The sequence below is a fragment of the Branchiostoma belcheri genome, unplaced genomic scaffold (genome assembly GCF_001625305.1).
Source record: "Branchiostoma belcheri isolate BF01 breed outbred unplaced genomic scaffold, Haploidv18h27 scaffold44, whole genome shotgun sequence".
Taxonomy (NCBI): domain Eukaryota; kingdom Metazoa; phylum Chordata; class Leptocardii; order Amphioxiformes; family Branchiostomatidae; genus Branchiostoma; species Branchiostoma belcheri.
Genome location: NW_017804065.1, coordinates 1426023 through 1452877, shown reverse-complemented (window position 1 = coordinate 1452877; position 26855 = coordinate 1426023). Strand labels below are relative to the sequence as shown.

Here is a 26855-nt window from a genome sequence, read left to right as displayed (position 1 = left end):
TTGGAACGCATCAAAATGGCTGCCCCCAGAAGGAAGAAGGCGCGAACAGTGGAAAATGAAAAAGCTGAACCACAAATTCTGTTTCCAGAAACCAAGATATTCATTGTTGACAGGAAAATGACAAAATCTCGACATGACTTTCTTCAGGCGCTAGCAAGGAGAAAAGGCTTTGTAGTATGTGGCCAGTTTGGGTAAGTATAACGTGCTTCATGGTTACCTCCATGCCTGCCTGGTGTAAATAAATGTTTGTACCAGTTAAGATCAAGTAACAGTGCAGGTAACCTCTTTGCGTAACGTTATATCCAAAAGCCAACCCCTGTTCTAAGTGATTGAGCATATATTTTGGTATTGTACAATGTACAAATAGCTCCTTGATTGAAATTATGTCCTGTATGTTTTTAAGTGGGGGTGAAGTCTGCCATATCTGATTGCCTTGATGTTTATTTATTTATTTATTTATTTATTAGGATGTGTAATCCTACAGGTCAACAGTGACACATATTGTAGCAGAGGACCTGTCTACCGAACAGGTGATGTATGTAGTATCTGTTCACTGAGGTATAGTACCTGTTTACTGAACAGGTGAGGTACAGTACCTGTCTACTGAACAGGTGAGGTACAGTACCTGTCTACTGAACAGGTGAGGTACAGGACCTGTCTACTGAACAGGTGAGGTATAGTATAGTACCTGTCTTGTACTGAACAGGTGAGGTACAGTACCTGTCTACTGAACAGGTGACTCTGGTACAGTACCTGTCTACTGAACAGGTGAGGTACAGTACCTGTCTACTGAACAGGTGAGGTACAGTACCTGTCTACTGAACAGGTGAGGTATAGTATACTAGTAGTACCTGTCTAGTACTGAACAGTCTCAGTTGTAGTACAATGTAACGTTACCTGTCTACTGAACGGGTGAGGTACATGTACAGCATGTAGAATTTATGGTGTCACACTCAGATAGGAAGTTTGGGCGTCACTAACATTTTGTGTTCACAATGTGTATACATGTATATGCGTGCGTGTGAGATGTAATTTTGGAATCAAAGCTTCACGCGTGCGTGTAAGATGAAATACCGGAATAAAAGCATTGCTCTTGAAATTTCCTGATTAAAGTATTAGTTTTGAAAGGTGCTGTTCAGTTTGTTGCAACGAATTCCCATGGGTGCAGTGTACTTTTTTTGTTGTAATGATCTCCCATGGGTGTAAGAAGAGTATTAATATCCAGAGCGAGTGAATCGTGTGTAGTAAGAGTCGGTGTAGGTAATTAGCTTGTAAGATTTGGTGTAACATTCTGAAATGGGCCATGATTTTCTATGTCCAATATTTGGCCACTACTGACAATGTGACATTACAAAAAGTAGATACAGTACAATTTTTAAAAGATAGCCCATTGCCATGCACAAAGTAAATGAATACAATAGTAACATCAGTATATATTAAGATTTAAACATGTAATTTCAGGTGATGGAGTATTTCCAGAAGAAAGGTGTGACCAGTCTGTACCCTGGCCAGGAACTCTTAAACATGGAATGGTTCACCAGAAGTATGGAGGAGAAAAGGCCAGTTCTTTGTACTGACAGCCTCAGGCTGAAACCCTCACAGGTGTGTACACGTATCCTTTACAACATACATGTATTTAATTTAACAAATCAAACAATGTCTTGTAAGGGTACCTGTACTCTACATGTAGTCAAAATGTGTGTGTACAGCTAACACTGGAAGTCTGGTAGTGTCTGCGGTATTATATAGTAGTATACTATTGGTCCAGAATTTATGCATTACTTAAGTATTTTGCTACATTTCTCTTGTTGCTTTGTATTTCTCTGTTTGAGTAGACCCAAATATGGCTGTCATTTTGAGATGTATCCTGCACATAAACATGTATTAGGGAATATCATTAAGGTAACCAAGTTTGTTTGGTCTTGTACTTCTATAGGCATCTGTATCTGTTGCTACAGAGGACATTCCTGTAAGAATGCCCAGCTATGAATGTCAGAGAATCACAGCACTAAAGCACCACAACCACAGGTTCACTGTAAGTACATCTAATCTAGTAATCTATCATATATAAAAATATCAACATATCAAATTTCATAATTCTACCGGGTACCTTAAGGGAACAGTTTGTATGTGTATCAATGTTTGCGATGAAGAACTGAATCTATTATTGTCCTACTGCAAGTTTCAATTACATGTATCTCAAGGTAGAGTAGCCAGGAATCTAACTAATATGCTTCATATTCCTGTCTTCGTACCATTTTACCAGACTGCTCTGGAGCTGTTGGAAGAACATGCAGGGTACCAGGGTGGTGGGCAGAGGGCAGACTCTCGAGCCCGGGGCTTCAGGAGAGCATCCTGTACACTAAAATCCCTCTCCCATCCACTCACTAGTATAGAGCAGGCCGGCAAACTGCCTAACATTGGGCCACACAGTCTGGCTGTCATAAAGGTACATGTGTACTGCATTTCCTCCATACTATTATCTTTCATCCAAATGTCTGCTTGAACTTCTTTTAACCAGACACGTACTGCTATGATACTTGTAGCTCTAACCTGTCACTACAGAATGAGACAGAAACATGGAAATATTGTGCAGTGATGCAGAATAAGGTGTTAAAGTATGACAACTGTCATATATACATGTATTACATAAAGCAGACAGTGATGAATTTTTGTGCTTTTGCTTTATTTTGTGCTTTGGTCTTGTCCTTTTCCACAAAGGACATCCTTGAAGATGGTTATTCTCAGGAGGTTCAGGACATCTGTGATGGAGACTTCTATAACACAATGCAGGTAACGTCTAGTCTATGTCATGCCCTCAGTACCCCTCCTCAGTACATTCGCTTTTTTTAAGCACTATGACAAAGATGAGAGATTGGTTTTGAGTATTTGATACTAACAAACAAAGGTATTTCACTTCTCATCTCTTCTTCTGTGTCAGCTTTTCACAGGTATTTTTGGTATTGGATGCTCCACGGCAAGGAAGTGGTATGAAAAAGGGTTTCGCACGCTGGATGACATCAGGAATGACTCCACTATCACTCTTAGAAAGGACCAAAAAATTGGTGAGTTTTCATGGCCACTGGATGCCCTTATGATTACAGTACAACTGAAGTATATGCTCACTCATCCAAATTTGTACCCCTTGACTTGATTCATATGTCATTGATGGGCTTTTATGTCATTAACCATTTGTTCTTTTATGTCATCGACCAATTTGGATAGTCTTTAAGGTGCCTCGAAGAGAACGATTTCACTCATATATACATTTTACATGTGTGGATGAAGTTTATTTCTGTTGAGTTAATGTTACATCTCCTTATCTTTAGGACTGGAACTCTACCAGGACTTGAACACACCAGTAACTCTGGCTGAAGCTAACATCATCCAGGAGCTGGTGAAAGCAGAGGTGCAGAGACTGCAGCCTGGGGCAACTGTGGTGTTAACAGGGGGGTTCAGAAGGTACAACAGGAGTGTTAATAGGGGGTTCAGAATGTACAACTGGGGTGTTAATAAGGGGTTCAGAAGGTACAACTGTGGTGTTAATAAGGGGTTCAGAAGGTACAACTGTGGTGTTACCAGGGGGGTTCAGAAGGTACAACAGGGGTGTTACCAGGGGGGTTCAGATGGTGCAACAGGGGTGTTAACCATTTGTTTCACATATAATATCTGGCAGTTATATGTGAAACAAATGTAATGAATAGGTCATGTATAGATTATCTAAGTTGTTTAGACAGAAATTGTTTCAGTGGGTTATATTTGACCAGTACTCAGTAGTGTTCCAGAGTTTAAAAAATGAGCTTCTTGACATACTAGTAACTTGACAGGTGATTCTTAGCGTAGGTTGGTTGAAGGCTGCCGATGTAGTAATGGTGTTTTCTACCACAGAGGCAAGACTGAAGGGCATGATGTGGACCTGCTGATCTCACATCCCACAGAAGGGAAGGAAACAGGCTTGTTGTCTGCTGTACTGGCCAGACTCAGACGAAAGGTGAGTCAGGATCTCCCATCCTACAGACTTGATGCCTGCCATACTCTCCAGGCTGAATGCTGTTGCCTGGCTGCATGGGGCTAGGGAATGATCATCAGAGTGACCCATCAGGCTGCCATTTCTAAAATAGTGTCACTGCTCTCCAAACAAGTTTAAGTTCTCTACAAATATGATCAGGATTATTCCTCTCCTTAGAACCTTCTTGCCTATGAGAGCACAACTGCCAACACATATGATCCAAGCACAGTGACCAAGAAGGAGTACACCCTGGATCACTTTGAAAGATGTTTCTCCATCTTCAAGTTTGACAAGTCATGGATCAGTTCCAAACCAACATCTCAGTCTCCACCTGGTGTGGTCAAACCAGGAACCAGCAACCCAGATCTCCCACATCAGGGGGATAGAGTCAGCTTGGGGACAGCAGGAGGCTCAGATGGAGAAAGCACAGCTGAGAAGGCTTGGGTTGGTCGGCGGGTAGATCTGATCATTGCTCCAGCTAGCCAGTATGCATATGCACTCGTGGGATGGACAGGATCCAAGGTAGGGTCTTGAATCTTGATATATATATATAGGGTACAGTACTAGTACCAGACTTTCAGAATCTGAAAAATGGTAGATAATGTTGTTTTGACAGTACTTCTGTCTGTATAGTAGTTAACTTGTGCTTTGTTCCTTTCACTTCTACAGTACTTCAACAGGTCTGCAAGGCTGTATGCAGAGCGTGAGATGAACATGAAGCTTACCAGCCATGTCCTGTATGACCCAGTCAAGGTAAAACACTGCTGAGTGGGCATTAAACATACTGTCTCTTCTGGCATAAAGAAAAAAAGACCCCATGAATGAGTAAGGGATCCATGCCTGTTGGCATGTTACTGTCATAAAATAACATGTTCTGGAAAAGAAAGATAGGAAAGAAATAAAGTAAAGTTATCAGTATATGCTGTGTGCCATGTCTAATTAAGGCTGAAACAAAGAACTGCATCCTCCATTGTCGAATGAAATAAAAACTCCAGTCTAGCTGCCTACCTGATACCATGTAATAAACATTGTCTAGTACTGGTCTAGCATGACTAACTTCTTGCTGTTCCACAGAATCAGTACTTGTCTGCATCCAGTGAGGAGGATGTGTTCCGCCATCTACAGCTGCCTTACAGAGAACCAACAGAACGGAACTGCTGATAGGTACATGTGCTGCCTCCTACAGACAATGTGCAAAGTAAAGAGAGGTTTGATAATGCATGCTGAATAGCATACACAAATATGTGACTTTTCATTGAACATAATTTCCTTCATAAGGCATGTTTCCATCTGTGATACCGGTACTACCATTGTTATAGAGCAGTGGCACTGCTTCTGATGTTCCTCAGTACCAGTGTTACAGAGTAGTTGTACTGCTGCTGATGTTCCTCAGTACCAGTGTTACAGAGTAGTTGTACTGCTGCTGATGTTCCTCAGTACCAGTGTTACAGAGTAGTTGTACTGCTGCTGATGTTCCTCAGTACCACGTGTTAGAGTAGTTGTACTGCTGCTGATGTTCCTCAGTACCAGTGTTACAGAGTAGTTGTACTGCTGCTGATGTTCCTCAGTACCAGTGTTACAGAGTAGTTGTACTGCTGCTGATGTTCCTCACTACCAGTGTTACAGAGTAGTTTATACTGCTGCTGATGTTCCTCAGTACCAGTGTTACAGAGTAGTTGTACTGCTGCTGATGTTCCTCAGTACCAGTGTTACAGAGTAGTTGTACTGCTGCTGATGTTCCTCAGTACCAGTGTTACAGAGTAGTTGTACTGCTGCTGATGTTCCTCAGTACCAGAGTGATGAGGAGGAGGATCAGAAGAATTCTTGCCACATTAAACAGCTTCTTGTACCTCTTCTTCCTCCTGTCAGGAAAGTGAATAATGTTTTCTTAGCAGGGTTTGGGTTGGAGTGATAAATTGAGGAGTTAATGAATTTCATTAACAGCTTCCGTAATTTATTTTCTCAATCACAAAAAGGAAAGGAGGACACCTTTGGAGAACAAGCTCTAGTTGAAAAATGTACAAAGTCTGTGTACATCTTGATTCCATTGTTCGGAAAATTGTTAGATCAATCATATTTGAGTGGATACAAAAACTAGATACATCAAGTGTATACTCAAGGTGAATACTGGTAAATAAATGTTCCATACCTGTGTTGATATGTCATCATCAAGACAAAAAGAACCATGATGATAGCTGCAACACTCCCTGCTGCTAAGAGTTGGTCTGTGCTGTGTACAGTTCTCAGTCGAACAGATGACCACATACGACGGGACTTTCTCACTGGAACTGGCTGTGATAATGGCTGGTTCTTACTGTTTGTTGAGTTGATGTGATCTGTGATTTCCATGACATCTTCAACCTGCCAGGTGTCACTGAAAGTGTCCCCAGTCTGGTTCAGGGTGGTGTTACTAATCATGTGCAAGGTTGTCTCATACTGGTAAGGATGTGCAACAGACAGCTGTATGTGGAGGCATGAGCACACACATTGTTAGCTGTTGCACACATGCCTTTTACTATTATAATTCATAGAGGTTATGTTCCTTTGCATACCCTGATTTCCTTACATCGAAGTTGTATGTACATGTATCATAAGTTGATCATGTACCTGAAGTTACTACCCCAAGGTGAGATTAGGCTACTTAGGAAGCTGTTAGTTTGGTTAGCTCATCACATTCCATGTTTGGAAGTACAGAATTAGAAGTACCACATCTACTAAACCTACATGATAGAGAATACCGTAAGTCTGAAAAAGTCACCTGTTCCAGCCGCAATGTCCACCTGCCTGGACCCAGGGGGGCACACACTAGCTTGTCATGAAACCACTTCTCAGGCTGAAACAGACCAACATGAACTGCAACATCAGCAAGCTTCATATCACAGTCATTCCAGCCAAATAGACGTTTAGGGTTGAAAGTTGTTCTTTACTGATTCTTGACCTTCTTCCTTCAGATAACATTAGCATTGCAATCAACATAAAAATACCAAGTGAAGTAACATAATGGGATATATATTGCACAAATTCAACAAAACAATCAGGTAGTAATTTATTGACATATCTATGGCAATACCATGGCAACAGTTAATGCCAGTCCTGCAGATTGTGTGGAAGAATCACGTACCGCTATGTTGTGCCGAGCCTTGGGCGGGTTCCACAAGAATGCTGTCAGTTTGCGACAGTGTTCTTCACCACGTGGATTCATCACCCGGATGGAGAAGTGGAGAATAGTGTTTTTGTTCCCTTGCAACTTGTCAAACCGGGCAAACGTGGTCTCCGTACCATTATTTCCTGTGATGCATCCACAGGGTAAGGTGGTTATTATAACAAAAAGAGCCAGTGTGACTACAGCTAGTAGTATTTCTTTTTGGAGATTAATGGCTTGTTTAATCCCAATATTACCTTTGTGCGCTCGGTTTAGCGTGCAGGTTCCAGTTTCTGTTTCTTCTCTTGTTGCCTTTGCAAGCAGTCTGAGGTGCACCATGGCTGCTCCTGCCTCTTCTAGTTTAGGTAAGACAGTGTGTCTGTTGGTCTCCCAGTGGCTAACACACAGGGAGAGGGTAAATGTCACTTTTTCAATAGTCAAACTTTTATTATGTGATATTTTACATTCGTGCAAATATAGTTAAGCAAAGATACTGTTAACACCTTTCAAGTAAGCAACAAGTTGGCAACAGCATTCCCACACATTTGTTACCTGGTTGTCATTTCCAAATACTTGAGATGTCCTCGATCAAAGCAAGTTCCTCTTGGAGTGTATACCTGAAATGAAGTATGTGTACTTTTCTTCAGTGTCAAATTGCATGATGTAATACAGCAAACAGTAGATGCACATATTTTGGGCCAGGAAATAGGAGATAACAAAACAGTATATAACTTACAAGTGATGCCCTCATTTTCATCCTTGTGCCAGAATCCTGGATAAGAAAGTGTGAAAAGCGAAGATGTGGCTATAGGAGCAATAACTTCTGATATTACCAAATTCGTTTATAATTCCAATGTTTTTAAAATGATTTTCTATACTTGCCATGGAAAAGTCTATCCAGTAGCGCGAGGATGAGTGCTTGTTGGTCCGCACGCAGCAGGTGGATTTATCAGGCACCAGGCGGGGCAACACCCGCCAGCTAAGGACAGACACCGAGCTGGAACAAACATAATGACTAACATGAAGACCCAGTTTGGGATGAAAATACATAGAGCAACAGGAGATTGTATTGAATAGTTGGCAATACAATAGTAGTTCTAGCCCACCTGCAGACTTTAGAGGTGCCATCCCCATGGACACGCCGACATGCACGCTGAGCCAGGGTCCTGCAGAAATGGATAACAAACATTCACACACACATAATATATAATCAGAAACGCACACAGACACATAACGAGGGGTGATCCAAAAGTTCTCGGCCTCACCTAGAAAATAAAGGTCAAACTCCTATTCTTTGGTATAACTGTATACTATGATATCTTACATCACTGCACACAAAAATGCAATTTTTTATATTCATTAATTAGCACGTGACGCCCCGTGAAAGTGGTGTAAAATTACAAAATGGCCGCAACAGAAGCGTGTGCTGTGATCAAGTATATCGATAAAAAACGATGTCTCCTAAGGACAGCCATGAAGACATGGTCAAGACACTTGGTGATGACTCCCCTTCTTATTCAAGTATAAAGAATTGGGTTACTAGCGACAAGCGCGGCAAGGAGAGCACAAAAGATGAACATAGGTCAGGATGCCACAAATCAGCACCACGGACAATCCAGTTGAGGCCATTCATCACATGGTAGTAAATGACAGATGTGAGACTGTCCGACATGTAGCAGGTTCTTTGGCCTGTGTTATGACTCAGTTCACAATGTTTTGTCGAACATCCTGGGGATGAACAAACTGTCTGCATGGTGGGTGCCTCGAATGTTTTCTGAACATCAGAAGTTAAACAGGCTGGACAATTCAAGGAACGAATTCAGTCCAATCCATGCAATTTTCTCAAAACATTTGTAACCCAAGATTAGCTGGGTACACCATTTTCACCCCGAATAAAAACAGCAGAGCTAACAATGGATGAAGAATTTTTCCCGGCCCCCAAAGAAGTTTTAGTGAGTTTCATCCGTTGACAGGGTTTTTGCCTCTGTTCTCTGGGGCAGTAAGGAAGTAATCATGATTGACTACATGTGAAGGGGTTAAAGCATCAATGGGGAGTACTATTCAACAGAATTACGACAGTTGAGGACAACGATCAAAGAGAAAAGGAGAGGAAAGTACCGAGCTGGCGTGATGAAAATGCACCTGTCCTCACAGCACAGGGGTCAGTGGCTGCAGCAAACGAATTTGGGTTTGCAGTCTAACCCCACCCTTCCAATTCACCTGACCTAGCACCGTGGGCCTTCTACCTGTTTCCTAAACTCAAGTTCCACTTACGTGGTCAACATTTTGATGGCAATGATGACGTCATCTATGCGGTATGGGCCAATCTGGGGGGTCCAGATGCAACCTTCTTCCACAAGGGGAAAATAAAGCTGGAACATCACTGGACCAAGTGCATTGCAGTTAGAGAGGACTATATAAAAAATAGCGTAAGAAAAATTTTACTGTCATGACGTTTTCTAGGAGAGGCCGAGAACTTTTGGATCACCCCTCGTACACGTACACACACACGTCCCTCGGATAGGACGTTAAATGGAGGTCCCGTGTTTGGGAGAGCCACACCCCACACACGTTAAAGAACCCACCACACGTATCGAAAAGATGTGAGTGGTTCAAACCTTACAGTATGGTCTCAGGTTTGACATCTTGAAGAGGTGATATTCACCTGTTACGTCAATCCTTCCACAAATGTGGTAAATCTTCATAAAATAAAATAGAATAGAAAATATGCGCACATAAACACGTGGTGCACACGTACATACACATCCAAACACAAATAAGAAATCTGTATAAGAAAAACTCAAGATGATCATGAACCTCAACAGTGCGTCTGAAACACCACCGTGCTGTTGCAAGTTCAGGTAAAAGTCCCGTCTCTGCCACCGTGAGACTGCGCGTCTTGTAGGATCCTCAGGCCGTCCGTCAAACTTCCTGGCAAACATGAACCTCCGCGAGGCGCGCAGCAGGGACGGGACGTCTTTCTGATGGAAGGTCCGCGGGCCCTGGTGTGACGGAGATAAAGATGGCACATAAGTAATATCATTGTTTTATTCTACAAGTGTGAGTTTGTGCTATCTTCTGACATCATGACCTGCCCACCTTGCCACACATGTCCGTCTCGTCTGCGTGCCGACAGAACCCCAGCTGGTCTTTATCCAGGAACGGCGCGATGCGGTGCAGGTGCTCCGGGATCAGCGTGTGCCTGTGGTAAAGCAGGAAGACTATCAACTTTGTATGCTAACTGTGGGTCCAAATAAAATCAACATAATGTAATGAAATCTACACAAGCTTTAGAAATCCATCTATAAATCCGTGCGCCTGTTTGTGTGTCTGTTGTGATCTGATAATGTCAATGCCCTCATGCTAAACCTAGTAGAGATACAAAATTGTCGTACTTTCTTACAAGCCGGTGTGACAATTCTTCCTAGTAGCTGCTCAATATATCAAAAGTTCTGCCTGTTACTTTTCCCATCACCATTATCACTTCAGAACGGCTGTTACATAAATCACTTTGACAGGACGCCGAATACTTTCGGTTTTGGTGAGCAGGAAATACTGTTGATTACAGACTGACCTGAACTGTGATGACATGAGAACAGATACCAGGTACTTCTCGTCAGGAATTGAAGACGTCTGCAGGTAGAACTGAAGACCATTGATGTTCTTGTCGCGGCTCTTGTTTGACACGACGAATTCGGCAAAGTCTCTTCAGGAAAAATATTCAACCACATGTTATCCGCTGTGAACCACATGCACAAACTTCAAGTCGTGAGATTTGCGTTTTACAATGTTTTATGTCCCGTCACGTTCATCCTAGGCCGTCGTACGATTTTGATGTACGACAGACTCAACCACCGACACGGAAAGACAACCTTTTCCGTGACAAGACAACTGAATTTTGTAAAACATGTGCACATGTAACTGTGACTGTCCCACCAAGAATATCTTTACTTTTGATCGCACGACGATCAGACGACGAATGTGACACCTGTCCTAAAGGAAACACACCACAGTGATGCTAATCATCAGCTCGGTTTCAAATGCCTCTTATGAAAGCAGATGAAAAGTTTGTATCCTATTTTGTGATGATCCCAGGTAACTATATATTGTAAGGAATATAGCAGAGTGAGAAGTAAGTGGAATGGCGCTGACCTGCTCAAAACAGCCCACTGGGACGCCGAATAGATGTCCGCCACGGCCGGAGCCTCACCTCGTCTCGTCACGTTATACACATGCCCACCGCAGCTGTGCCTACACAAACCATGGTATACACATTATACACTAGCCCGCAGATGCTGTGCCCACAGAATGCACGATATACACAAGATTCACAAAACCATACACACATCATGCAAACAGGGCATCGGATTCATGGCAATATTTCATGAAATCGGTCAATCTCAGTAAGTTGATCTTCCTTACCATACGGATCTATGTCTGTCCTTCCATTGGTGGTTGACATGGATGAAATTCTTGCCTGTTCGGTAAACAGAATGTAGTGAACAGTTTGGGAACTTGCCCCTCTAAGACAGGTTATTGGCTTTTATGTTTGACACATTAAATCTTACAATTAATGTGCCTGTTAATGTGTCTTTTTCCTAGTTCGATACGTTTATTAGGCCCCATTTAGGTGCTTGATATAACATGGTCCTAGACTTCTTGTTGCTTTACCTCCATAGACAAGGATATTAAGCTCCTGTCACACATTCCAAACCTTCCCACGGCTTTCCTCCATGACCATGATTTGTCAAAATTCATAGTCGGTTGGTGCAGGTGACTTACAGACTAGTAGGCAACCTTACCATGGCCGACCAACTCCCAACCATAGATGGCTTTGCTCATGAATAACTCCCAACCATGGTCTGTATCTGTATCTGTATAGCCGGTATAACCGCCTTTCGGCGTAACACACCAGCTTCGCAGGCACGAGGCGCAGCGGCAGCTGGCTATATTACACCGATCGACTTGTTCCACCTAACCCTTGAACTTCAAGCTCTAGACATTGTTTAAAGCTATCTATTGACAGTGCCCCTACTGTACTTGGTGACAGTGAGTTCCACTCTGCGATAGTTCTAGGAAAGAATGAATTCTTGAACACCGCAATCCTTGGTTGATAACTCTGGTACTTGAATGCGTGGCCATTTCTTGTTCTCTTCTGGGCTGGTATTAGGTACTTAGTAGTTTCATCATGCATAGTCTAGACATCTTTCTTCTGTCTTCAAGTGAGGTCCACTGTAGGTTTCTTTTCATTTCCGTGACACTAGCACCTCTTACATAGTTGTTCATACAGAATCTTGCAGCTTGATTCTGTACCCTTTCCAATCTGTCTGAAGAAGGTCGGGCATCCATGGTCGGTCATGTGTGACAGGAGCTTTGATTAGGTACCAAGTACGTCCAGTGTGATATTCTATGCTGACACAACTAGAACTCATCCTACCACCCATATAAACCCCGGTACTGTATTGAATGAGTAAGATATCTGACCTCTGTACGGTGCCAAGGCGGCCGCCATGTCGTCCACGTCTCGGAGAGCCAGGTCCGAGCCACTCAGGTTGATGACTAAGTCCCAGCTGCCCATGCGCAGTAGCTCTTCTGTCGCCTTTGGTCATCAGATGAGATTGGTATGTGTATGTTATCGATAACAGTAAGCCATACCCACTCTACACCCATGTTTTTGTATACGTAATAATTTTACCCAGGAAAAAAATTAGTAATGCATCATGAGTGTAGAAAATACCTCTAATTCTGCTCGCAGGATGTTGTAGGAGCCCCAAGAAGATGTAAATGACCTGGAGGCAAGAAAACATTTCGGTTACAACATCAGGACTGCCGTGCCAACATGTCCGACAAGTTGAAGCAGGAAACTGGAAGCCAGAGAAAACACGATCAAACCTCCTACCTTTGGTCTGGAAGCACCCTGATGTTTCCAGCGTCAGAGAATTTCCCCTTCAAAAGGTTCACAAGATTCTAAAGTTGACAAATAGAAGAAACGTCGTTGTTACATTCAATACCATACAATTCACTTTGATGTCACTGAAGTGAGGATAGCTTCACTTAGGAGGACGTGACTAATAATGAAATACAGCAGTTTCGTCGTGGTGGTAATATTGTAAAGTGGAAAGTGTGCATAGTGGGACATACATCATGACTCGTCAATAACCATACCCAAGTAACCATAATAGCGTATTTCAGCTGTCAACATTTGAAGAGATGAGCAGATCATCCTAATTCTGAGATACGGAGATAATATCTACGTAAACCTCCGAGAGATATTCATTATTTCTGCAGCTGGGGATCTATTGGGTTGTTAAACAATTATCAAAGTGAAGAGTTGACGAACCTGTCGCACGTTTGCTTGACTCTTATCCACGTGGATGACGTAATGAAAGTATTCGCGGTAAATGGATTCCAGTAACTGAACCTGGCGGTGGAAACACATACAAGCATATTTCTGATATGCACTATGATGTAATAGGAATAAATAAGAAGAAGCTGCACGTTCAAGTGACACTTATTGTACAAAATAGCTATAGTTGATATACCAGTGTAGTGGAATTACTCACGACTGCCTCTGGGTTGTTGTGCACCAGCAACGCGAACGCCATGCGGGCAGGGATCAAACTCACGTGCGGATGGGCCAGCACTGTTAGTACATGGAACAAGCCAAAGGGCCAACATTCTTAAATGATAACATGAATGCCAGCTATTACTAGTACATGCGGATGGGCCAGCACTGTTACATGATATTAACATTAATAACACACTGTTATGGCATGGGACAAGATACCAGGAGAACAGAGATCTAACTATCAAGTTGGTAAGTTTCCATTAGAACCAAAAGATGTGCAAATGCCAGGTGTGACAGGAAAAGTTTGACAGGTCGTTTGAGATGATGTTCATGTAACTGGCTGCTGTCGCACGCCTGCAAAGCTATCGGCTATACAGTATAGATATAGAAACCCAAGCCTGCTACATGTGTTACCTTCTCGATGTTTCCTTTCATCAGGACGTCGTCCTTTCCTTGGTAAAACAACGTCATTGTAAAACATCACTCCGTCCTTATCCACCTGAAAGAAAAAAAGGCACACGTTGGATAAGATCGAGAACTAAAAGACTGGTTACAATCTTAACTGGATTAATGATTTCGTCTGTTGTTGCACAATACCATGCTGCATCATGACATGGTGTCCATATAATACATGGATGTGCGTCAAACTAGAGCTATATTGACAAAGGGTCTTTGCAAAGAAACGAGCTTGTCGGTTACGTCCGAGCATTGTCTGACCTGTGACGTGACCAGGGCCGGTACACAGCCGCCATGTATGTTGTAGTGGTAGGCACAGTACACCTGCAGCAACTCATCCCGGCATGCTTCACTCGGCACCCTGGCGGGAACACACGTGGCTTTTTAGATAGCTACTCTTAAGTTGCTGACTGGAGACCTTAAGTTAAAATTCTTTCTAGGTTACTAAGTGCACCGGTAACGACTGGAAATGTACGGCCAGTCGCAAAGCAAGCTTCCACATCGAGTTTACTGGGTATTTGCTTCGCATCTTCTACATCCAAACACACAGTTTGCGTTGTAAATACGTTACTATTTTCTATAGATGAATCTTTAACTTGTACTTTGTAGCGGTGACACACAGAAACGTCACATATCACGTCCTTCATACCTGCCGAGAACTTTCCACAAGTCGCTGACGACCTTCTCTGGGGGTGGAGGCTCGTCATCGCACACTCCATAATACCTGGGTAATTATACGGTACAGCATGTATGATTGATATATGAATAATGAATGAAGGTTAAATTAGTGTTGCCACCGTGGATATCGACAATGTTTTATTCTACCATGCACATGTAGTTAAGGTGGTTGAAACAGCTATTATGGGTATGTAAAAAAACCGTGTCTGGCGTAAATGAGATTCAAAATACAACCGTGCAGTGCAACGTAAAGGAATGCAACAAGTCAAGCGTCATTACATCGCTGTCCATGGCTGATAGGTTTGCAAACCTATAGCGTTTAGGATGCCTATAATTTTCTGCACCATCTCACCATTACTTTCCAGACATACCAGTCTGTGAGCGCCCCATACACGAGTACGCCGTTACAAGAAACGCGAAGAAAAACGTCACCGACCTTTCAAAACCGCTTTGTTTTGGTCCAGGACACATAACTGAAAATATGTCATTTTCAGCCGGAGTGTTCCATTGGATGATATCTAACCCATGGTCCATCTCAGTTACAGAAATGTGTAAAACCTCTCTGGTGCGTTCCCTCTGATGTCTCTCATATGTCAGAGTGTCTGTGGTTGCATCTGCCGTGCAGACGTATCTAACTTCCAGTTGTTTTCTTAAGTCCGGTTGTGGATCTAACCCACACAGTTTCAGGGAGGGTTTGAATATACAGGCTTGGTGTCCCAGACAACGGAGAACCGGGTCGCAGCCCGTCCCGACGGGGTAGTACCGGGGACTGGAGGAGTTCTGAGTGTGGTACATGCCGTTCTTGTCTTGGGGGCTGGGGAAGTCTTGGGTGCGGTACATACCGTCCTTGTCCCGCAGGATTCCCGTGGAGTCCCCGGTGATGTATATAGGAAGGTCTCTCAGGCCATACAAACGGACCGCTGTGCTGTCAGACTGAAGGTGTACTCTACTGCCAAACCGGACAGACAGGTTGGAAATAAAGTAGCCACGAGAACATAACAGAAAAGCCGTCTTGTTCTCTGTAATGTCTGTTTTAACGGCGAAAGACCTGTCCTGTGTCGGGGGTTTGAAGTAGGTTATTTCCCTCAGTCGGTACACGTGTCCTGTCCACCTGCCTGCACCTGGAACTGTTGACACGAACAAGACAAGTAGAGGAAGGTGCTCGCATGTGTAGTACATGTCGCCTATAAGAGTGTATGTACTTCTGTTTCAGGTTGCCGTTGTCACACACCTAATTATATGTAGCACATAATGAACGTCTATTTTTATCTCCAATTTTATATCAGGGAGTTGTCCCGTTGTATGATCGTGTGTCATTAAATATGAATGTAATTAAAGAGGTGACATTGGCAAGCAAGCGGAAAATGGTTCACTCACTATCGTTTTCTAGTGCGGTACAAAAATTACATGTATATGTCTGTACCATGCCCCAGCTTTAAGAAAACTTATTAGTACTCGGCCTAGAAAAGACAGTTGGCCTATTCGTTAATGCTTGACACCTTCTTGAATTGTCTTTGCCAGAACAAAAAGAAGTGTACCAGGTGAAACATCAGTGAAAACAACGTATTTCCCTTTTTGAGGGGAGAAATATCACCTGATGACAGAGTGACGATTGGTGACGCCACCATCACAAGTACATGTGCCAGAAGCCATGACGTCAGGGCCATGTTCAACCTTTCGGCAAAAAATACATAAAGGATTACCGGTTGTTACATTGATCATGATGACGTGTACCAAAAATGACATCGTATAGGCTATATAGGACATAATGGGTGTACTGAACGGCCGGGTTCTCGGGTATATCTTAAAGAACTAACTACAGAACTGATCGAATATTTGGCGAGTCTTCAGTATTATGGTGGACTATATGATTAGCAAAATTAAATTCTGCACTCAACAAAATCAGAAAGAATATATGTTACAGTCTTTCCTCCCGAAATCCGCCCAAGATGCCTATTATCCTGTTTTGTCACAACATAGACGTGGCAATGATGGTAACGATTTTGAGTTAAGTTGCGGATAGAAACTAGAATAAATCCAGAGCTATTTTCATTCTTAAAGAGATATATCATTGTGTACTGTACGTAAGGAAAAAGTCGCATCCGCAACGATAGAAGATTACAGGAGGGATGAGGGCTGTATTGTGCGGGGGATTTTGCTTCAACAGATGATTAACTGTCGACTTGGAACGAGTGAATTGTTGCTGTTCCACATTCCTTGGGCGTGATTTCATCCTCTAATCCATGTACGAGCCGTGTCGTTGTACATTTTCTACTCTTGAATAGCTTACTGCATAAATGACTCGTTTTCTTATTCCTATTATGAAGTAATACACATTTCGCTGCGAGGCCTGACAACATAGCAGACTAACCCAACAGACTAACCAAGCCGACTAACCCAGGGTAAAATCTGGTCCATGTTATTTGGATGTCGACGTCCAAGTGACCTATCAGTACTCAACAAAAGTCAAAATTCTCTCCAGCAGTGTTATTGATGCAAACGCATTTAACGCATTATGCGAAGACTAGTTGTTTCTTGAAATGCGCAAATTCAATTACAACGTAATGATACAGTTCTGGTTTATTTTTACTTTCAAGATCAGAGACAATCGCCGTTGGATACAACTCGTAACAACATTGACGGTAGCGATGATACAGTGTGCATGTCACACGTCACTTTAAGCACCTTGACCGACTAAAGAGATTTAAGTCCCAGCATATATCGTACTGGACCTGTCGTGGATGTGTGGAGTTTGCGAATTCATACAACACGAGTATAGCAATAGATTTACCTTTGGCAGGCAGTTGCGGGTAGTACGTATGGAGAAGAATTTTGAGCTGCCGCGGCACAGGTGACTTCGGTACGCACTCACCACTGTCCGGACTCTAACGATGTGTGGTACGCTATTTTGGCTTTTGGGGTTCCACGTGTCCCATTCCCGCCGATAATTGAGGCGAGGGTAAGCCGTGACACGTCACTACCTCATGTCCTGTCTGGGGCAGGGCACAGACATTCACTCCCCACTTAGGTGAGTCAACAATCTCATCTACCCATGGTTTGAAGTCGGGGTAAATGGACGGGGCTTGCTTTGCGTCAAAAAGCCAGGTAATTACATGTATACAGAGCCTAGCTTTTCCTTTTGTAAAGACCATTGTGGTGGGAATTGTGAAGGGAAATGTGAAGGGAATTATGAACAAGCTTTTCGTCGCCAATCATCAATTTCAGTTGTGTCGATGATACCACGTGGACATCTACTGCTCTTCAGGCCCGACTGGGAGGGCAGGAGGTTTTGTAATTTCGTTAGACGAAAAAATGTGAGTGAAGAACATTTTCTAGCATCGTTTATCACTGTCTTGTTATGTCCTGTGGGGTTCCTTATCCCGAGGCCACATAAAGGCAAAGTAAAGGAAACATTGTGGATGACCATGGGGCTATGACACAGCCGCTCCACGGAGACCCATAGATCATTGCCTTCCCACCAATCTTTGCGCTGATGAGGTCCCACCTGTTTTGTTGATTGGTCCCTTCAGACGTAGTACTTACCAAACTAACAACGTTTTGTTGACGTCATGATGAGTCCCTACAGATTACCGTCAGTCCAACCCGACATAGATAACGCCATCTGCATGTAATCTCCAAGCAGATCTTTTGGTGGCTGCAAAGACAGTGTCATGCTGGGCAGGCAGTATCCATTTGCCAGAGAGTTATCATTAATCAACACAAGTGTGACTGTGGGTGGCGTGGTTAAAAGATCCACATTGGAACTTATCTTAATGTCTAAGCAGATCTTCTGGTGGCTGCAATACAGTATCAAATTAGCAAGACAGTATCCATTTGCTTACATAAAAAGATAGAAAAAAGAAACCCTGATAAAAACGAAAAAAATAAGCCTCTGTAAGACATTTAGTCAGCGTCTCCCAGTTTTCAGACTCAACGGAAAGACCGAGGAGTGGATCTGCAGGGACATTTGTACCGATGAGTTGAGTCTGTCTTGATTAATGTTCTGCTAAAATACAGCGGCGTCGGAACCAGTTGATGTTTTCACCACAATTTTATAGACCTTTCTTGTCTGCGTGAAATGTTATGTAAGGTAGAAATGGCACAGTCAGACATACAATAACTTTGATACTCCTAATCTTTAATGTGTCTGGAGAATCGAAATAAATCAGAACAGAACTTCGAAATTGAGCCAACAATACATCAATAGCCTCCTTATTTACGCCTACACACTGGGTCACCTATGGGGAAAGCCACACAAGGCTACAAAATGGCTGCCGCTAACACAGGTAACTACAACTGGAACTGATGAAACGAATATGAAGTGCCTTTAGATCTAGACTCCATCCAGCATTCTGTTGTTGTTAACCGTACACGGAGAAGTTGTTAACCGTACATGCAGAACTGACACGTTGTTAACCGCCTTTTTATGTTTTTGTTAACCGAACATGTTAACCGTACATAGAGAACCATCACATTGTTGTTGTTAACCGTACATAGATAACCATCACATTATTGTTGTTAACCGTACATGGAGAAGTTGTTAACCGTACATGGAGAAGTTGTTAACCGTACACGTAGAAGTTGTTAACCGTACATGGAGAAGTTGTTAACCGTGAACGGAGAAGTCGTTAACCGTACAAGGAAAAGAAAGTCGTTAACCGTACACGGAGAAGTTGTTAACCGTACATGGAGTACCAGCACCCCAGGCCCAGCTTGTTCATGACGGACAGGACGGCTTCTCCCACCGCTGCCGTCAGGTCGGGCCGGAACTCCGCGCGCACGTCCTCATCACACTCCATGATGGACCGGATCAGCTCATAGGTGGGTCTGTGGAAAACAACGGTAGGCAACGGTAAGTAACCAACAGGTTCAGGCGAGGCAGTTGAACCACGGTTGTTGTAGATCCTAGCCGTGACACAGTCCAACTTCTATAAAAAGAAGAGCCCAGTTAATAAACTGAAAATGTGAAGAGAAGAAGTAAAATAACACCACGAAAACTTCTTGTTGCACCTTATACTCACAATCATCTCATAAGTTGACCCGTGAACGAGTATAGAACTACGACGCTGTAGATGGAGCGTTCTTCATACTATGTTGGTGCATGAAATGTGAATGTCATCAGGACGCACAGACACACTACCTGTTCCGGAGCAGCTCCTGTACTGGCATGATGGCCTTGATGGCTTGGGTGTTGTTGGCAGCCACATCACAGATGCCGTGCTCCTCCAGGCAGTGAGACTCCGCCATGATGACCAGCTCCTGCAGCTCCACACACGACCCGGACAGCAGCCCCAAGTCACCGGTCAAGGTTCGCGCAATACACGGTAGCGCCGCTTTCAGGAACACTTGGCCCTGCAGAACAATGCGCTCATCATCATCAGAATCAGAACAGCATACTCATTATCACCATCGGAGCAACACATCATCATTAGAACACACTCATCATCATCATCGGTACAACACAACAATGTGACAAATTGTACCTAATTCAGGGGGATGCGCTTCTGCTCCCCCTGCTGTTACACATTTGTAAAATGATGAGCAATAAATAAATAAAATTGAATCTATGTACAGTGTGCAGATGTAGTTGCAGTTAAGTCCCTCCAATGCCAACTTGACAAAGCTGCTTTTCTCCACCAGATCCTGATTAGCCCCCCGTTCAGTCAAAGGTCCCTCGGGGACAGATTCTCAAGTCTTACGCTGCTTTTCTGGCAACGTTTTCTGGTTAAGTAGTCATTTGGTATGACACTTAAGTCGCATCGGATATGTATGTCCTGTTGGAGCTTTGCGGAGTCCATATTTATGGTTACCGATTATGTAAAATGATACGTAGTTGCGAGATGCAGACAGTAGAAAGCCATTCTGCTACTTCCGTACTTAGATCAGGATCGGAGAACGACTGGCGTCTGGCGGTTACAAGATTTCTATGACAGATTAGATGCATAATGAAACATCATACTGAACTTTCTTGTGCAGTTTCTTCCGACAAACTAGAAAACTCCCTGCAGACATCAAACCCACACATCGATTTTACGGCAGATAACTGTGGTGCATAATTAGTTCTGATTCCGCACTTCCAGGTTTGCCTGCGGATTTATCCAAATCAACAGGCCATAGAAAAAGCACGGAGAGCTGAGACAAATCCCAGACAAGTCGCCAGGAAAGATTATGGGCTTAGATTAAATATCATGGAGTAAAGATAAAGTGTAAGGGAATTATGTCCATTTTACTGCTGGACAATTTTGTTTTATCAACGATCATCGGATGACTTGTTTTTGCGTCACGATGCTGTGCGGGTATCCACGTTGACTTAAGTACCACTTATGCCGGTACGGTAAAGCGAACAGTCTGAATTTACATGAAGAAGAACGTAAAGGAACCCTTATACCAGATTACCTACACGCAAGCCTTATCGACGACTACTATGGCCAAAACTTTGAAGTTACAAAATAACGGACAACCTTCTTTAGTATAAGCTTGTCATGGTTTTGTAGAACCTATGACATTTGCCATAATCCTCGACAAAGAGAGAGAGAAGGATGAAGTGGTGGCGCTAACACCTCATGACCACAGTGAAAAGTGGCCAGCAGGTATTTCATGAATATAAAAAGGTTTAAAGAAAGTAACCTATGTGTTGAAGCGGGGCAATTGTACCTGTGTGTTGAAGCTGTGTCCGTTGTCCAGAAGGCGCTTGCAGAGTCTGTGCATGCCTCCTGCTTCACACGTCTGTTCAAGACAGGCGAAGACGTCGCACCCGATGGGGGATGATCCCTTCAGACATTGTATGAGCCCACCTACAAGGAGAAGGTTATCTGTAAATCTCCCGTGAGGATATGTGGGCGACACTGACCTTGCCTGCAGATCTTAGATACATTTAAGAGAATAAATGTGGGTTGTACGGCTGAGAACTATCTCTCGGACAATCTCTCAGATAGCAGTATTCTTTGTATACTGCCCACCAACCCGGCTCACGTGACAACCAGGGCCTGTAAAGCTTCTGGTGATCTGTACCTTTGTTTTTTTGTCAAAACTTTGTGTCGACGTGCGACGTGCTTCCCTACAGTTTACGTGAATCCTACATGTTGTCAGCTATTTTCAATTCATGTATGATACAAGGAAAAGCAAGCTCTGATGAAAAATATGAGATTTTTGTTCCGTTTTCAGGTTTTATATCACCCCATTATATTTTGATTTACATCGAGTACATTTTTTGTATATGGTAATAGCAGACAACCCTGCAATTAAGTTGTACAGTGTATTGTCAAAGATCAGCACCAAGGCCATGGTAGATCATATCCTTGTGTTCAACACGGCCTGAAACTACCGCTGGTATAAATATAGGGGTCGAACCAGACAATCAACAGTGGAAAACGAAAATTATTGATCGATCTATTGGCTGCTTCCTTGGTCGATCAGTTGATTAGCTGCTTCATTGGTTGGTTGATCCCAGTAGCTTATCACAGGCTGAAAATACCTGACGTGTTTCTGCTAACCCTGAGCTACTACAAGTGTCCTTGTGTTATCGGATCGACTCAGCCGCTATCATTGGCAGGTCACAGCGCGAAACCACCATTGAGGATCAAAATATATGTTTGGAGGACACAAGTCTTTTGATATGGTGTTCTCTCTGGGAATGGCGGTTCCTTCTCCACGAAGTCGATATATGAGGCCATGTACCATCAGATTCGTTTGCTTATGTTTCAATCTGAGGCCTCACACCATAATCATACTCAGCGCTCTTGTTAGTCTCCATGATTTTCAACCGAAAAAAGACTTCAGTCCATACCTACGATTAACGTACACCCTACTCACGTAAGCGCCAGGGCGGGAGGGTGCTCGGTGACTGCAGGGTCTCTGCGAAGAGAAAGCCCGCCGTGCAGACCGGCAGAACCAACAGCACTGTCAGGAGAGATGGCCGCACCACGGTTGTCATCCTCAGACTGTAGCCTGGACTGTACCTGGCAGTGTTCGAAACTTGCTCCGTGCCGCAGACTGTTCACACCAGGGAGTGAGCAAGGCTGCTGCGCGGCCCGACTTTTATAGCGATAGCTGTCCGTCATTTGTGCGTGGGCTGTCGCGTTTGCGGTAACGAGGAGGCGGACTCAGGATCTAGTCGGGATTGTAAACCCGTATGACAAGTTACTTGTCGAGTTGCCAGGTAACCAGGGGGCATTAGCAGATCAGGTGTACTCAAAACCAACTTTGCAAATACGTGGTCCACAGGAAAGTTTATTCGCGTATCCTGTTGGCCCGCACCTGTAGAAACAACGATATGACGAATTAAGGGAAGCTCTAGAAGTATGATGCTCGTGTATTTAACAATCTTGCACCTCTGTGCGTTTAAAAACAGAAACAACCTTTCCTTGTTTCCGATGAAAGTATTTTGGGGCTTCAGGGAAAGGCTAGTTGATAAGAGGTGCTGCATGCAAGGGCAAACAAACCTACCCTATCTCACGCATCTCACAGTGGAACAAGCTGAAGAAAGGCAACACATACGAAAAGAAAACGGGCAGCTAGTCTTCTATCTAAGTAACAGCCGTTTGACGTTGCGCAACGTAAGGGCTATCACTTACACTCTCCTGGTGTTCCTGGAGTTCCCCAGGATGTGGCCGTAAAGTCCGTCCGGAGAGGTGGCAGGTGCGACAAGAGATCAGAGCCGAGAAAACGTGAAACAACCAACATTACAGCAACGTTTAAAGGAGCTTAGTAATCAACCTGCTGTCCTTGGAGGATCCTTAAAAGCATGCTGTACAAAGTGTTGCCGTTTCTGTGATATCCTTGTAGAACTAACATCTACCTCAAGTTGGCGTGACAGGAAAGTCGGTTGTGGGCGGACGTGGATGGGTCCGAAGGTAGTGGTCCTAGTCAGAACACCATGGCATTTTATAGTCTTATACCTCTGCTGTGGTAGCCCACGATACCTGTAGTCAGGTATCACTAGAACTCACCTTTTGGACGCTACGTACATTTTCTGAGTTATAAACAATCCTCTCATAATCGGCAAATTTAACTCGTTTGCTTTTCTGTTGTTCTTGACCATTAAGAGGTACGTTTACTGGATCACCTTTTATGCTATGCGCTTGATTATGGCATGTTTGAGTGTACTTAAAGAATGGATGTGTTTTAGATGTGATATGTTTGAAAGCAGCTTGCCGGCATTTATGGAGATAAACTGGAAGGTTGTCAAAACATTACGAGGACCACCCGTCTGTTAATCGGCTTGGTGACTCCAACTGTCAATGTCATCTCAACTTTTTGAAGTGTCTAAGCTTAAGAAGAAAAGTTCTCCCTCATTGCAGGCTTTTCCAGATCAGCGGGCTGTAAACTGACAACCGTTCCTCTGCCAGTCTACGTCAGTCCATGACTGTTGCCATGGAGAGCAGACATGCGGAAATCCGGCACTTTACTCCTATAGCTTACACGGCTTTTTACTCCTACTACACCTTCAAAATCCACAGGTTTACAAAGAACTGTCTCGTCGGAAATCCACCTCCAGGTGCGTACTGGCCAGACAGAGCTTGCTTTACATATATATATATATAAACGCTTTTATTGCCCACATTAGGATAAGGACATTTAATGCTGTTAAGTTCGCAGAGTTTTGCAGGCGAAAACTGGGCAAACACGTAACAGTACATTCTTCTTTGCAGAAGAATATAGTTTCAAATCGACCTGTAGATATGTACACGTTCGCACAAACCTTTCCCTGCCAATACTACATTGTATCATAGCAAATTGATCACTAAATGATTTTTATAATATGTTGTTCAAAGGGACAATCAATGAAAGTTCAACTATTCCCGAATCGTCTGATCATAACTGGCCATCATCGATGTCGTTATTATCCACTGATTAAAGAAAACAGCGATTGCTTTCATCGTAAAACTGGGCTCACTTGAGGTGTCCAGTGGTGAACTCAGTATCAGGGCAGATCTGCTCTGTCCTTGGTGCTGAATGTGCTACACAGTTTCAACTCATTATGGAAAGCTGTCAAAGTACAATGAACAGTGCATTCGACTATTTAGCAAATCCAATAAATTTTTTAAGGGAATCATTGAGAATGTGAAGGAGGCTGTACATTTTAATATACACCTCATCATTGTATTCTCTGCATTTTTTCTGGCATTGGTATCCTATACAAGTATTCAGAAGAGAATTAAAGAAGTGTTGATTTTAAGAAATATCATTATCGAAGGAGTTGGAATTGTTTGAACAAACATCAACTGCTACACATGTTGAAGTATCCTGCCATACCTTGCTGCCCAACATAGCTGCTGGTAACCTAAGATGGCACAATGAAACATGGTACCAGCAGTAATCTTCTAGCAAACGGCTTTGCAATGGCTGAAGTGACATTGGGGTTTACTGTGTTGAGCTGTTTACCTGATGAAATAATGCTACATGTAGGTTAACCTTTACCTTCTATACCCGTTCTAACCATTAAAATCAAGAGGACACAACAGAAATTTTAACATTTACTTCACATAGTTTCAAGTGTGACACATATTTAGCATGTTGATAGATTTATACATATAGATATACATTTTTGCTGCTGAAGTATCTGTATTTTACAAGAATTACAGTTGAATTTTTTACAAGACAAGCCTAACTTCCCACCCAGACCTCTGATATGTGGTATGAGGACATCAAAGACTTCCACCTCCTACTGTGCTTATTAAAGCTCTTGTGCATAGTCACTGCACATGGGAGCAGAGGTTCACAAAGCCTGTGAGGAATTAGCAGCAAACTAGTGCAGCAAATGTTGACTGTAGCTCGAGTCAAGAGACAGAGGGCCCATAGTTCACAGCTGCAGTACCTGATAAATAGGATCCTTCCGAAATCTCAGTACTTTAACAACAGGACAATATGGAAGGTTTCTGACACCAGTAGAATGTTGTGTCATATAACTGCCCCAGGCTTTTACACATGTTAGCAACTGTTGCCAGGCTTTACTACTGGCTCTTACAGACAGCACGGCAGTTACATAATGCATTACAAGCTAATTCCTGCCCATTTTGCACTGTGTGGTAGGGATGATGTAGCATTAGAACTGGGTGGGCTTTATGAGCACACTTATCAAACACTTGGTGCCCAGACGATAAAGATGTTTTGTGTGGCTAAGTTAGAACAGTAGAGATGTTTTAGAAACATTTGTAGCCAGTTAGTTTTGATGACATGAAGTCATAAACGTCATAAATAATAACTATTATATCTCATGACTTGTCTACTCCATGTTGTCACTACGCAATTTGTTTACCAGCATTTTAATCATAACAGCAACAGCAACAGTGCATAGTGTTAGTTCCAAGTCTATTAGTATTTACATTAAATTTTATCTATGGAGATAAGTTACAGATTTGAGCTATTTACACTGGAATCTATCATGCGCTTATACATGTACAATGTTTGGTCCTGTTTTCTATCTAGATCTGTGAAAATCAGTGTTATTTTTGTGCATGTGCTGAAAAGGACAGATGTAAGAAGAACCTTTGGCATCTAATAAGACTTAATGGTCAGTTGTGGATGTAGCTGTAGTGCAGTGAGTGGTTAGTACAACTGATTTAAATCTGCTACAGCTGATACTAGTAAGAGCAACATTGAATCAGCAGGTCATCCCTACTACCAACCTGTCTATAGAGTACAGGAGAAATGTTATGTTAGCAATTAAACGACAGAAGGCATTCAGGTTTCACAGATGAATGAAAGAATAAAATGTGCTAAAATTTTACAAATCAAAGAAAGTCAGAGGTGAAAATGAATTCAAAGCATTATGGAGGAATAGAAGGGGAAGGTGGAGCAAAAAGATTCCCTGTAGGAGTGATGGACTTCCTTCTACATGTGGAGGCTCTACAGCTAATCCCTGAATACTCTCTTTACTAGCCTCACAATGAGCACATCTGTGTGGAAGTCTGGAGAGGACTGATGAGGACCTGAGGACAGAACTGCAGCACAACTGGCTGGTTAGTGGAACATTAACAACAGGGAGGAAAGCCAGGCTTACA

General features: G+C 43.0%; 4 protein-coding genes across 6 annotated transcripts; 1 reads left to right on the top strand and 3 right to left on the bottom strand.

Annotated features, from left to right (window-relative positions):
* LOC109478572 (DNA-directed DNA/RNA polymerase mu-like) lies at positions 1 to 26831 on the top strand. Of its 3 annotated transcripts, XM_019780220.1 has the most exons (13): positions 1 to 191; positions 485 to 530; positions 1462 to 1602; positions 1937 to 2035; positions 2267 to 2449; positions 2722 to 2793; positions 2942 to 3065; positions 3330 to 3462; positions 3889 to 3991; positions 4187 to 4531; positions 4679 to 4762; positions 5084 to 5173; positions 26734 to 26831. In XM_019780220.1, exons 1-12 carry the CDS (start codon positions 16 to 18, stop codon positions 5168 to 5170), a joined length of 1593 nt encoding a protein of 530 aa, XP_019635779.1. In that variant the 5' UTR covers positions 1 to 15; the 3' UTR covers positions 5171 to 5173; positions 26734 to 26831. The 3 variants fall into 3 exon arrangements, with proteins under 3 accessions (XP_019635779.1, XP_019635777.1, XP_019635780.1); XM_019780218.1 differs by lacking the exon at positions 26734 to 26831 and having other exon boundaries at positions 5084 to 5489; XM_019780221.1 differs by lacking the exons at positions 485 to 530; positions 26734 to 26831 and having other exon boundaries at positions 77 to 191; positions 5084 to 5489.
* On the bottom strand, positions 5658 to 12729 carry LOC109478423. The gene is made up of 9 exons (XM_019779954.1): positions 12636 to 12729; positions 11574 to 11628; positions 11304 to 11402; positions 10251 to 10353; positions 9969 to 10153; positions 7409 to 7548; positions 7131 to 7297; positions 6159 to 6469; positions 5658 to 5871 (listed from the first exon to the last, which is right to left on the bottom strand). The coding sequence occupies exons 1-9, from the start codon at positions 12727 to 12729 to the stop codon at positions 5763 to 5765; spliced, it is 1263 nt and encodes a 420-aa protein (XP_019635513.1). The 3' UTR covers positions 5658 to 5762.
* On the bottom strand, positions 13679 to 16520 carry LOC109478422. The gene is made up of 6 exons (XM_019779952.1): positions 16346 to 16520; positions 15290 to 15980; positions 14825 to 14899; positions 14437 to 14536; positions 14134 to 14218; positions 13679 to 13794 (listed from the first exon to the last, which is right to left on the bottom strand). Exons 1-6 carry the CDS (start codon positions 16518 to 16520, stop codon positions 13679 to 13681), a joined length of 1242 nt encoding a protein of 413 aa, XP_019635511.1.
* On the bottom strand, positions 19032 to 22849 carry LOC109478574 (stanniocalcin-like). The gene is made up of 4 exons (XM_019780223.1): positions 22666 to 22849; positions 21508 to 21647; positions 19994 to 20205; positions 19032 to 19680 (listed from the first exon to the last, which is right to left on the bottom strand). Exons 1-4 carry the CDS (start codon positions 22784 to 22786, stop codon positions 19530 to 19532), a joined length of 624 nt encoding a protein of 207 aa, XP_019635782.1. The 5' UTR covers positions 22787 to 22849; the 3' UTR covers positions 19032 to 19529.
* Positions 26832 to 26855: the final 24 nt, after the last annotated feature.